Below are 13,699 nucleotides of genomic sequence, written 5' to 3' on the forward strand. Positions count from 1 at the left end.
CAAGGAAAGTATTAGCCCAAGAGACAGAAAGGGCCACATAAACCAGAGACTTCATCAGCCTGAGACCAGAAGAACTAGATGGTGCCTGGCTACCACCAGTGACCACCCTGACAGGGAACACAGCAGAGAGTCCCGGATGGAGCAGGAGAAAGGTGGGGTGCGGAACTCAAATTCTAGTAAGAAGACCAACTTAATGGTCTGACTGAGACTGGAGGTATCCTGGAAAGCATGGCCTCTGGATTCTCTATCAGCCCAGAACTAAAACAATTTCCTAGGCCAACTCTTCAGACAGGGCTGTATTGGACTGTGGGACATAAAGTGATACTCGTGAGGAGTGTGCCTCTTAGCTCAAGTAGATGCAAGAGACTAAACAGGGAGCTTCTGGCCGGAGGTGAGATGGGAAGGCAGAGAAGGTTAGGAGCTGGTTGAATGGACGTGGGAAATCGGGTGGAAAGGAGGAGTGTGCTGTCACAGTATGGGGAGAGCAATTAGAGTCACATAACAATGTATGTATAAATTTTTGTATGGGAAAAAATAAAATCTTTAAATGAGGTTGTGGATTTGTTTACTTCTTTTAGTTTAGTTTTGTTCCATGTATTTTTAAGCGTTTTTATTAGGCACATACATACATATTTATAACTGTTATGAGTTCCTGATGTATTGATCCTTTTATCATTATGCAGTGTCCTTCCTTATTAACTCTCCTGTTACTCTTGCCTTGAAGTCTGTTTTATCAGATGTTAATGTAGCCACTCTAGTTTTATCATGGTTAGTGTCTTCATGCTATAACTTTTTCCATCCTTTTACTTTTAACCAATTTGTGTCTTTATAAGTAGATTTTTTGCAGGCAGCAATTTTGTATTCCTTTTTTTTTTCTAGTCTGACATCTACATTTTAATTGGAGTATTTAGTCCCTTTATATATAATGTAATTATTGACATGGCTATAATTAATTATTAATGTGTGTATTGATTTAGGCCTGCCATTTTTCTTTGTTTTCTATTTGTCTGTTGTGTTTTTTATTCCTCTGTTCCTCATTTTGTGCCTTGTTTTAGGCATAAAAAATACATATAATGTTTAACTTTTACCTGTATATGCATCAGTTCTAGTGATCTTCATTTCTTCCTGTGGATCAGAGGTCAGCAAACATTTTCTGTAAACATCCAGCTAGTGGCTTTGCAGGCCACATATGGTCTCTGTCACATATTCTTTTATTTATTTTTTATAACTTTTTAAATATGTGAAACCATTCTCCGTTTGCAGGCTCTACGAAAACAGCTTCAGGCTGTAGTTTGCTGATTCCTTTTCTGGATCCTAGTTACAGTCTGATGTCATTTCCCTTCAGTGTGGTTATGAATTCTTTCAGTTTGTATTTGTCTGAAAATGTTTTTATTTTGTACTCATTTTTGAAGGATGTTTTTCCTGGATATAGAATTCTGGGTTGATGGGGGCAGGAGGTTGTTACTGTTTTTTAGCATCCTGTATGCAATACTTTGGTTTTCTCCAGCTGCCTTCAAGATTTTCTCTTTATCTTTGGGCTTTAGCAGTTTGGGTGTGATATACCTAGGTGTGTATTCTTAGCAGAGCCCTGATGGTGCAGTGGTTAAGAGCTCAGCTGCTCACCAAGAGATCGGCAGTTCGAATCTACCGGCTGCTCCTTGGAAACCCCATGGGGCAGTTCTCAGGATCACTGGAGTCAGAATAAACTCGACGGCAACGGGTTTTTTTTTTTTTTAATATTCTTTGTATTTATCCTCTTGGGGTTTGCTGAGTTTCTTGGGTCTCTAAGTTGATTTTTTTTTTTTTCTAACCAAATATGGGAAGTTTAAATTGTATTTCTTCAAATATTTTTTCTGCCTCATTTTTCCACTCCTGCAACTTCCGTTATACTGTAGTATAATTGGGAGACTCTAATTAGTGCAGTAGTACGTGTTTATAACTTATAAATACATGTAAAATATAGTATCACTATATATTTAATATGAATAGATAAAGATATTTATAGTTAGAACGTGCATGCTCAGAACATTTTGACAGAAGGATATGCAGTCGAGAGAGTTTGGAGATGACCGCTTTAGACAGTCCCCTAAGATTGTGAGTGCTCTAGATGCACTGAGTTTAGCCCACCCTATATACTTTTAAAATAGAACTTAACAAATGGTACTGAAGCAGTATACACCTGTCTTTTCTGTTAAACGATGGGCTCCTAGAGGACCAGCTCTAGCTTACTCTTCTTTATATAAAAACATAAAGACAATGGCTCTCAGACTGATATTTTTCTTTAATCCAAAAGTGTTGTCTATAGGAGACAAAGTAAAACAGAAAGTCACTGAAAGCAGAAAGAAAAATGGGGAAAAACTATGCCAGGCAAATAATATAATATACTCTAAGAAAAGAAAGTTAGAGTAGCAGTTTTAATATCTGACAAAATAGAATTTAAGGCAAAAGCGTAAGGGACACTAAAGGGCACTTGTATGCTTGTAAAAGGAGCAATCGATAAATAAGAAGTATCTATAATGTACACAGATGCACCTAACAATAAAGTCTCAATGTGTATCAAGCAAGAACTGCTAGAACTGCAGGGAGAAATAAAAAATAAACAATTACTACTAGAGACTTTAATATCTACTCTCAGAAACTGATAGATTAAGCAGATAAAAACCAGAGATACCTAAGATTCGACCAATACAATTAATAGACTTGCTATCAAATATAATAGAACGCTTTAACTAAGAGAATATGTATTTTTTTCAAGTACACATAGAACAGTTACAGAGTAATCTGTGTGATACATATAAATCACTGGGATAGATCTGAGAGAAATAAACTCTTACATGTGTGGTTAATTGATTTTCCACAAAGTTGCTGAGACAGTTCATTGTGGGAAAGAAAACTCTTTTGACACATGGTGCAAGAACAACTAGATAATACACATGCAAAAAAAAAGGAAATTGGAGACTGCTTCATACAGTATGCAGATATTAACTCAAAATGGATCAGTAACCTAAATATAAGAAAATATAATAGCTAAAACTGCACAACTCTTGGAATAAAACATAGGCATCTTTGTGATCCTAGATTAAGCAAAGGTGTCTAAGATATGACACCAAAAGCACAAGCAACTATAGAAAAAAAAATAGATAAATTGGACTTAATTTAAATTGAAAACTTTTATGCATCAAAGGACACTCAAGAAAGTGAAAATGCCGTCCACAAAATGGGAGAAAATATTTGCCAATCATATATCCGTATAAGGAACTCTTAAAACTCAACGATAAAAGACAAGTAACCCAATTTTAAAATGCGCAGAGGATTTGAATAGACATTTGTTCAAAGAGGATCTGCAAATCGCCAACAAGCACATGAGAAGATATTTAGCATCATTAGTCATTGGGAAATGCAAATCAAAACCACAATGCAGTACCACTTCACACCCACTAGAAAGGCTATAATCAAAAAAGGTAGACAGTAACAAGTGTTGGTAAGGTTGCAAAGAGATTGGAACTCTCATACATTGCTGACAGGATTGTAAAATACTGTAGCCGTGTTGGAAAACAGACAGTCTTTCAAATATTAAACAAAGTTACTGTATGACCTAGCAGTTTAACTCCTAGCTATATGCTGAAGAGAAATGAAAGCGTATGTCCATGCAAAAACTTGTACACAAATGTTCGTAGTAGCATTATTTGTAATAGCCAAAAAAAGGAAACAACCCAAATATCTATCAGTTGAAAAATGAACTGGAATATTATTCAGCTGTAAAATGAAGTGAAGTAAGTGATACATGCTACAACATGGCTGAACCTTGAAAATATTCTGCCAAATAAAAGAAGCCATATACAAAAGGCCACATATTGTATGATTCTACTTATATGAAATGTCCAGAATAGGCAAATCAATAGAGACAGAAAGTAGATTAGTGATTGTCAGGGGTTGAGGAAGAGGAGAATGGAGAATCACTGCTAATTGGTACAGCGTTTCTTTTGGGGATGATGAAATGTGCTGGAAGTAGATAATGGTGATGGTTGTACAACTTTTGAGTATACTGAGAACCAGTCAATTGTACACTTTAGAAGAGTGAATTTTACAGTCTATGAATTATACTCAGTTTTTTTAAAAAGTGATGTGTGTGTGCCTAGATAAACTCGTTGCCACTAAGTCAATTCTGACTCATATCGACCCTATAGGACAGAGTAGAACTGCCCCATAGAGTTTCCAAGGAACAGGTGGTGGATTTGACCTGCCAATCCATTGGTTAGCAGCCAAGCTCTTAACCACTGGGCCACCAGGGCTCCATTTGCCTAGATACTGGTTTCTAAATACTACTGTCCAATAAAAGGAATTAGAGCTCCTTGGAGAATAGATTGATTTCATGGTTGGGGCAAGGAAAATGCAAAAGACGTCTAGAGGATCTTGTAGTGTCTGAAGGTACAGAAGTGCTCAAAAAAAGGATAGGAGATGTTAAAAGGACACAAGAGGCATTCTGAGGGAACTCCCAATGGCCAAAACTGAAACAATTTTAGCAACAAAATAAAAATTGTAGTATTAGATTATAATCTGTAGAATAAAATAAATAACTGTGAGTCCATACTAATATAACCAAATGATTGAATAAGTAAATAAACAAATGGGGAAGAAAGGACAGCTCTCTCTTACTGAAGAATTCTGATAAATAAAGCAGTAATGAGGGAAATAGAAAATCACCATTAGGCAAATACCACAGTAATAATTGTAGGCAGGATCCACTGATGGAGGCTAAAATTAGTGGGTGAAAGTTTGAAGAGAAACAAGATACTTGCATGGTCACAAAGTATTTCCCAAAATATATTTATTAATTATAAAGGAAATAATAGTAACTTTTTTCCAGTGAAGAAATCTGGCAGACACCACCCTAACCACGTTAACACACCAGGAATACCACCACCACCCCCCCAAAAAAACCGAACCCATTGCCATCGAGTCAGTTCCAACTCATAGCCACCCTATAGGACAGAGTAGAACTGCTGCCCCGTAGGGTTTCCAGCGAACTGCTGGTGGATTCGAATTGCTGACCTTAACCACTTGCATGACCAGGGCTCCTCACCAGGAATAAGACCTACCAAATTAATTTCATTTACTCTTAGTTATGATGCACTGCAAAGGACACATCATCATTTCTGTGACATTCTTGCCAATAATGCATAACCTCAGTCTAATCATGAGAACATCAAACAAACCGAAATTGAGGGACATTCTACAAAATAACTGACCAATACTCTTCTAAAGTATCATGGTCCTGAAAGATGAGAAGACTGAGGATCTGTAACAAATTGGAGGAGATTAAGGAGACATGACAAATGCAGTGTGGGATCCTGGATTGGATACTGCAACAGAAAAGAATTTTAGTGGGAAATCTGGTAAAATTTGAATAAGGTCTGTAGTTAATAGTATTTTACCAATGTTAATTTGCTGATTTTGATAATTGTACTGTGATTAACATTCGAAGCTGGGTGAAGTATATACAGGAACTCCTTACTATTTTTTTAAATTTTCTATAAGACTAAAATTATTTTAAAATTAAACTAAACATTCAGTTCAAAAGTTAGAAAAAGAACAGTAGAGCAAACTGACACAAGAAGAAAGGGAATAAGAAAGATAAGATCAGAAAATGAAATAGAAAAGTTGAGGAGTCTGGCTCTTTGGAATAATTAGTAAGCCAAATTTCTGGCAAGACTGATTAGGAAAAAGATGTGAATACACAAAATTCAGAATGAAAACTGGGAAATCTACTTACTGTATTCCTTTTAATGACATCATATCTGGCTGGGTTCTCTGCGGTTGCTGTGATTAATAAGCAGATACTTTGTGGAAATCAGTGTAGAACAGGAAATGAGTGGCAGTGGCCAGTCTGATTCCAGAGTTTGAGAAGTTAGGCAGTGCCCGACAGATGCTAAGTTTTTTTTAGCCTAACTATTTGATAAACAGAACTGTTCATCTTTCAGCGTTGAGGTGCCATGGAAAAATTACTAAACACTAAAGGTCCCAGGAACCAAGAGAATTTGGAAACTTACATAAAATGGATAAATTCCTAGAAAAAAAATGCTAGGTAGCTTGAATAGAATATGAAAAATACTGAGATAATAGTCAAAAATCTATGCCTGGGTGATAAAAACCAAACCAAACCCGTTGCTGTCGAGTCGGTTCCGACTCATAGCCACCCTATAGGACAGTGTAGAACTGTCCCATAGGGTTTCCAAGGAGTGCCTGGTGGATTTGAACTGCTGACCTGTTGATTAGCAGCTTTAACTCTTATGCCTGGATGATAGTACTAGTAAATTCTACCAAATTTTGAAGGAACAATTAATTCCTTTCTTAAACAGGTTACTACAGAAAGTGAGAAAAAAGTAAAAGCTGCCCAGCTCTTTTATGAAGCTAGTATGATCTTGATTCTAAAAGTTGATAAAGCCAATACAAGAGGGGGAGACATATAAAGCTGTTCCTTTTATTGCTATAGAGCAAACGATCCTAAATAAAACATTAGCTATCTGAATCCAAGAGTGATACATCACAAATACATGGAGTTTAGCCCAGGAATCCAAAAGTAGTTCAACTTTAAAACATATATTCATGTAATTTACCATTTTAGTAGTCCAAAGAAGAAAAATAGGTTCTTCTGATTTGATTCAGAAAAGTATCTGAAAAGCTTCAGTAGCTGTTTATGATATAAATTCTTAGTAAACTAGGTATGTAAGGGAACTTTATTATGTATCTGGGTGTTGAATTTTGGAAACGTTTTTGTTGCTGACAATTTCAAACATAATAAAAGTAGAATGAGTGGTATCGTGGACCTGACATGTACTCATCAATCAGCTTCAGCAGTTATCAACATACGGCAACTCTTTTTAGTCTATACCCCCTACACGTATTCTTTTTCTTTTTCTGTCCTGCCAGATTACTTTAAAGCAAACCCCAGACATCATACCCTTTTATCAGCAGATACTCAGTATGTAGTTTCTTTTTTCTCCACAACCATTAACACCCTATAAAATTAACACTAATTCCTTAATGTCATTTAATGTGTAGCTAGGGTTGAAATTGTCCTGATAGATTCATAAATGTGAATCCAAAGTTCACACATTGCATTTGTAACTATGCCTCGTAAGTGTTTTTTAAGTCTATAATAACTCCTTCTCCATCTTTCTTTTCTTATCCTTTTTTTTTCTTTCTCTCTGTTTATGTAACTAAGAAATTAAGTATCTTAGTTATCTAGTGCTGCTGTAGCAGAAATACAGGTGGATGACTTTAGCAAACAGTAGTTTATTTTCTCACAGTTGAAGAGGCTGAAAGTCCAAACTCGGGATGCGGACTCTAGGGGAAGGCTTTTTCTCTGTGTCAGCCCTGGAGGAAGGTCCTTGTTTCTTCTGAGCTTCTGCTTCTAGGCGATCTTTGTGGCTTGACATGTCTCTTCCTTCGTCTCTGCTTCTCTGCTTGTTTAATCTTCTCTGCTTGCTTGTTGAATCTCATTTATATCTCAAAAGAGATTGATTTAAGACACCCCTCCACTCATCCTGTCTCATTAACGTAACAAAGACAGCCCATTCCCAAATGGGATCATAACCACAGGCATAAACCCATTGCCTTCCAGTCGATTCTGACTCATAGCAACCCTATAGGACAGAGTAGAACTGCCCCATACGGTTTCCAAGGAGCACCTGGTGGATTTGAACTGTGACCTTTTGGTTAGCAGCTGAACTATTAACCACTACGCCACCGGGCATAGAGGTTAGAATTTACAACACGTATTTTTGGGAGACACAACTCAGTCCATAACACCAGGTCGTTTGTCCTGTGGAACTTTCCACATTGTATTTTTGTTGATTGTATCCCTATAGTGTTGCATAACATGATTCTGTATTTTTTCTAAACAGGTAGTTAGTCTTGATTAAATTCTGTTGTGGCTTTTTTTAGGGGGGAAGAGGAGGGCCTTAACTTCATAAGGATTGGTGTATAATTTCTCAATTCTTCGTGTGTCACGTGATGCTTGGCTGGCTTTCATTTTGTTAAGATTGATCAGTCAGTTCAGGTGTTTGATAGATAGATCAGTACATGCATACATACATCAACCTTTTTACCTAATTTTTTTTAGCAGTCACTGATAATTGCCTAGATCTATTATTTCATTGTTGTTGTTAGATGCTGTTGAGTCGGTTCCAACTCACAGTGACCCCACGTACAACAGAATGAAACACTGCCCAGTCCTGCGCCATCCTCACAATCATTGTTATGCTTGAGCCCATTGTTGCAGCCACTGTGTCAATCCATCTCATTGAGGGTCTTCCTCTTTTTCACTGACCCTCTACTTTACCAAGCATGATGTGCTTCTCCAGGGACTGATCCCTCCTGATAATATGTCTAAAGTAAATGAAACGAAGTGTCACCATCCTTGCTTCTAAGGAGCATTCTGGCTGTACTTCTTCCAAGACAGATTTGTTCATTCTTTTGATATAGTCCATGGTATATTTAATATTCTTCACCAACATCATAATTCAAAGACATCAATTATTCTTTGGTCTTCCTTACTCATTGTCCAGCTTTTCCCATGCATATGAGGTGATTGAAAACACTGTTTCATTAGAAGTAACAAAATTGTGATATTCTAATTTTATCTTTTGTTTTTGTTTTTATTAGCCAGACTTCTTGTATAAAAGAAAAATAGTCCCTCATTAATCCTTTGATTACCCTGCAGTATAATTCATATAAACCCATTGCTGTTGAGTCGATTCTGATTCATAGCAACCCTATAGGACAAGAGTAGACCTGCTCCATGGAGCTTCCAAGGAGCACTTGATGGGTTCGAACTGCTGACCTTTTGGTTAGCAGCCATATCTCTTAACCTAGGAAATGCAAAATAGAAGCTTGATTCTTTCTAGAGGGAAACTTTCTTAGTAAACCTACAGTGAACGTAATAGTTAATGGAGAACCTTTTGATGTGTTTACTTTAATCTGGAGCATGGCAAAAATGTCCACTATTACTGCTGCTGTATTGCATATTGTTGAAGTTCAGTGCCAACACTATAAGGAAAAGAAATAAAAGATGTAAAGATTGGAAGGGAAAAGATAAAATTGTCATTCTATACAGACTATACATTCATTTACCTCTAGGTGGGGAAGAGAATCAATGAACTATTAGAGCTACCTTTACTTCATTAAGAGTACTAAAAATCAGTAGTTTTCTTTTTTTTAATCAAACTTAACCAACTAGAAAATGAGATTTTGTGTGTGTGTGTGTATGTAAAATTCAAGCAGCGAAACCTAGAAAGTACCTAGATATTAATCTACAGGAATACATATAACTCATGAAGAAAATTTTAGAACTTCAATAAAGGACATAGAAAATTATACTGGATATGATAATCTATTCTTATAAGGATGTTAGTACTCTTGAAAATTGGATATTTTTAAAGAGCACTGTGAACTTATACTAAATGATGTGTGGAAGAATAAATAAGTGTTCGTGAATAGCTTAGTGAACCTTTAAAAAAGGAGAGTAAAGGCAAACTGATCCTACCACATTTTAAGATGTTCTGTATGAGACTGGAAGAACAAGATGGTACCTGGCAACCACTACTGACTGGTCTGACCAGATTACAATAGATGGTCCCAGACAGAGTAGGAGAAAAATGTAGAACAGAACTCAAATTCTTAGAAAAGGCCAGACTGACTGGACCAGTTGAGACCAGAGAACTCCCTGAGACTGTTGCCCTGAGATTCTGTAAACCTTGAACCAAAACTTTCCCCTGAGATCATCTTTTAGCAAAACAACAGAATGGCACATAAAATAAAGAATGTTACTTGTACGTATGGCGCTGTACTAAAAAACCATCTATATGAAATCAAAAGGTCAACATTTAAACTAAAGCAAAGATGAAAAGTTAAGGGGGCAGGGAAACCTAGAGTACTAGAAACAGGACAACAGAACACAATTAAAGAGAATGTTGACACATTGTGAAAAATGTAACTAATCATGACTGAACACCTCATTTCCTGGAATTATAAAAATTCTCCTATTTAAGATATGATCTGTAAATGTATCTAACTGGCAGTATGATGAAAGCCAGTGAAACAACAGAGGGCAGCGCTGTCAACTCATCCACGTGTGGAACTCTCACTTTCCCCCTCAGGATACCTCATGGACCGTATGTGTTATGTGACCGTTGGACATATGGACCCAGTGAGGCCATCCATGTCAATCTGTATATTGAATGCTTAAATTCCCATTTAAATTAAAATTTAAACCTATTTTTAATTTAAAATTTAAGAATAAATTTTCAAACATAATTTAAACATTTAAGTTCTTCATTGCTTTGAAGACCCTTGATCTAAAATACCTACTTGGAGGAAGTTATTTGAAGTCTTGAGATACAGCTTAAGCAGTTATGCAGATTTTGAATCTATTCCATATACATGTGTATGTTTTGATGTAAAATATGATTTCCCCAGATTTTTGAGAAAAACTATCATTCTATAATTAAAAAAAAAAACAGTATGCCATGCCTTTAAAGACTCCCTAGCACATGTCCAGTAGGAGAAGCACAGTCTTAAGCTGATTTCATTGATCAAAGATCTGAAAGATCTTTGAGAATGATTATTTCTTCTATTATAACAGTAAGAAACTTCACTATTCTGGCCGTTCTAGGATGGGTTCCAATTTGAAGCTATTCTGTTGTGAAATATACAGTTACTTTATGAGACTCTGATTTTTTTTATTTTTCCTTTAACTTTACAGAGACTGTGCAGTTGATCCAACTTGTGTTTTATGCATGGAGTGCTTTTTGGGAAGTGTTCACAGAGATCATCGATATAGGGTTAGTAATGTCAAGATAATAACCATACTGAGTATTGAATTTTATATGAGATACCTTTTCTTCCTTTTTAAAACCCAAAGATTTAATATGAAAAAGGAGAGGGAACGTGGTTTGAGCAATGTGATATTAAATACCATTAAACATATGATAGCAGTGTAGAAGTGAATTATGAATCCAGTCTTCTTGGGACACATGTCTTCCAGAATGACAGTGTAGGTATCAGCTCTTCCGTATTGGTTTTCAACTAGTTTGTTTTTGTTTTGCTGTTTTTTGTGTTTACCAGTTTTGTAATTCTAGGTTTATGAAGAGGATTATCAAAAGTTAGAGGATAAAAGTAAAAGTTACAGAGTGTGAGAGTGAGGTTCTGAAGGGAGGATGTGTGAGAAAAAGAATAAGCAAAAGTGATGTAATTATACATTTAAGAAGTAGTATATCTGTTGGTCATCTTTTACAGAAGATTTGTCATTTCTTAATATTAAAGAGGCGTCTACTACAGTGCAGGAGAGGGTCCAACTCCAGAGCACAAGACCCACCAGTGTTGTTATTCTTCCACTGCTGTAATGCAGTCACAGGTTTCAAAAACCAGATTTGCCTTTAAGTTGGGGATACAGATAAAGGCGGATTACTCCTAAGTTCCTGTACTGGAAATTGAAGACAGAGCCATGAAGATTTAGAGGTTAGAGAACTTATGTTAGATGGAACTTTTCACCCTGTTCTCAGATGAAAAGGTGTAGAAGGAATGTATCATTCTTGTTCTTAATGAACAAAAACTCTGCTGGGTTCAGGACTTTTCCTCCTTTTTGTTTTTACTTTACCTATGTGTTGATAATAATGAACTAAAACAACTACAAAATTAGGTTCCTTATTTTCTTGTATGTTCTCTTTGTTCTCAAATCAGCAAGAGAACCTAGTCTCCTTTAACCTGCTGTACCTGTGTTTGGTAACAGAAACAAGCGTATAAACTGTAGGGTTGGGTTTTCATTTTTGAAATGGCTGCCTGCCCATGTTTCCTGGCATATGTATTTGCAGCCTTTGGGAATAACTGTAGTTTGTGGAGGTTACATTCGTTGTATTGTGATATGTAATACACAAATTCTTCCTTTGGAGAGAATTAGGTAGGACTCATTTCTAAAAATTGCTACATCTCGTAATTATTCCAAAGCTCTTCCTCACAGTATTTTAAGAAAAGCAGAATTTCCGATCTACTAATTATTAATAGGTTCTATGTTACTAGATTTCCTTGAAGCACTGCCATACCTTAAGGAAGTATGAGTAATTATTGAACCACACGAGTGGTGAAAAGTTTTTTTTTTTTGACCAGGCAGTCCACTTTTCTATTTCCTGACCCTCTATTGCCTGACCTTTCAAGGAGTGGTGATTTAGAGAGTTTTAGAGAAGAAAAGTAAACATCTGTAGTCTTTGTTGCTAACTTTGTCTAAGATCTCTAAGTCTTCCAGGAGACAGAAGCTATAGGAATCTTTATACCCTTGAATCTGTTATACTGCATTATAGCACCACAATCTCTTAGCATAGATTACCAACATTATACCAATTTAGCCAGAACCCAGCAGGAAAAACCCTCATGGTCCTTGTGATTTTCCTAATTAAGGAAATCATGTACATGGACATATTCTACTTCTTTACAATATCTGTAGTTTACTAGACACTACAAAGTAGCTTATTTTATTTTGAAATCACTTAGATTAGCTTTTAGGCTTGTTTAAAAGATTGAAAGATTCAATATTTAATGAAGGTAAGTATCCCTCCAGAGAAATTAAACACCTAAGCAGTGTTACTTTCTTAGCACTTGATATCCTTATTTATACTCTGATAGACCTCAGTAAATACTTATTGACAAGATACTTTACACTTTTTTTTCAAGATGACAACTTCAGGAGGTGGAGGTTTCTGTGACTGTGGTGATACTGAAGCTTGGAAAGAGGGTCCTTACTGTCAAAAACATGAACTTAACACCTCTGAAATTAAGGAAGAGGAGGTAAAAACATTTTTACCAAGTTATTTTGAAGGAAATATTGTTTTAACCATGAGTTTGAAATATTTTCAGACATAAGAATTAGGTTATAATATGAAAAATGGATAAGCAAAATAATCTCATCACTATTAACAGTGGCTGAAGGTACTTGGAAAATTCTTTGCATTTTTTTGGGGGGGGATGCTGTACTATTGCTAGTAGTATACGCTTGAAATTCTGCAAATTTAGTTTAAATTTGTTTTTTGAATCTTAATTTGGTTAGGTCTTTTTGTTTGTTTTGACATTTTGTTTTGTTTTAAGCATATATGAGGTTTTTTTAAAGTCCTAATTTATTATTGAAGGAATTTTTTTTTTATATGTGTAGACCAGTTAACTTAGTTGGTTTTTGTATATTTGTGTTGTAATTAAGGCTTTGTAGGCCAGATAGATTTCTTTTCTGTGGCCATACATGGCAGCCAATCCTAACCATCATCTCCTGGTAAATCAGTGCCATTGGATATGTGATGGGACCAAGCGTAGAGATGATAGTTTAGTACAGATTATATCCACTCCACCTGTAAATATGTGCTTTTTGTTTTTTGTATTGGTCCTGCTTTTTTTTCTTTTTTCCTAAATGATATTTGTAATGACCTAGTGAACTCTCTTCTTAATGTTTCAATCTCTGCTGCTGTTTGCAACAATTTGATGTTTGGCTTAAGATCCTTATTTTAGATTTTATTATTATTATTTTTTTTTTATTGTGTTGTGCTTTAGGTGAAAGTTTACAGCTCAATTTAATTTCTCATTCAAAAATCTGTACACATATTGTTTTGTGACATTAGTTGCAATCTAAATTTTATTATTTTTAAACAGCAGAGAGGTG

At 35.7% G+C, this 13,699-nt stretch overlaps 1 protein-coding gene across 11 annotated transcripts in view; it reads left to right on the forward strand.

Annotated features, from left to right (window-relative positions):
- The window catches only part of UBR2 (ubiquitin protein ligase E3 component n-recognin 2), a 130,623-nt gene that overhangs the window by 26,238 nt on the left and 90,686 nt on the right, over nucleotides 1-13,699 (forward strand). For 7 of the 11 annotated variants that reach the window (XR_002824582.1, XM_004379458.3, XM_023734206.1 and 4 more), the window contains 2 exons: nucleotides 10,766-10,844; nucleotides 12,727-12,840. Coding sequence is in view for 7 of the 11 variants with exons in the window: in XM_004379458.3 (XP_004379515.1) it covers nucleotides 10,766-10,844; nucleotides 12,727-12,840 (193 nt within the window). In the remaining 4 variants the exon portion in view is untranslated. Of the gene's footprint in view, nucleotides 1-8,542; nucleotides 10,845-11,410; nucleotides 11,521-12,725; nucleotides 12,841-13,699 lie in introns of those variants that run through there. The other 4 variants (XM_023734207.1, XM_023734208.1, XM_023734210.1 and 1 more) reach the window with 4 other exon arrangements.

This window comes from Trichechus manatus, unplaced genomic scaffold, assembly GCF_000243295.1.
Source record: "Trichechus manatus latirostris isolate Lorelei unplaced genomic scaffold, TriManLat1.0 scaffold00065, whole genome shotgun sequence".
Lineage (NCBI taxonomy): Eukaryota > Metazoa > Chordata > Mammalia > Sirenia > Trichechidae > Trichechus > Trichechus manatus.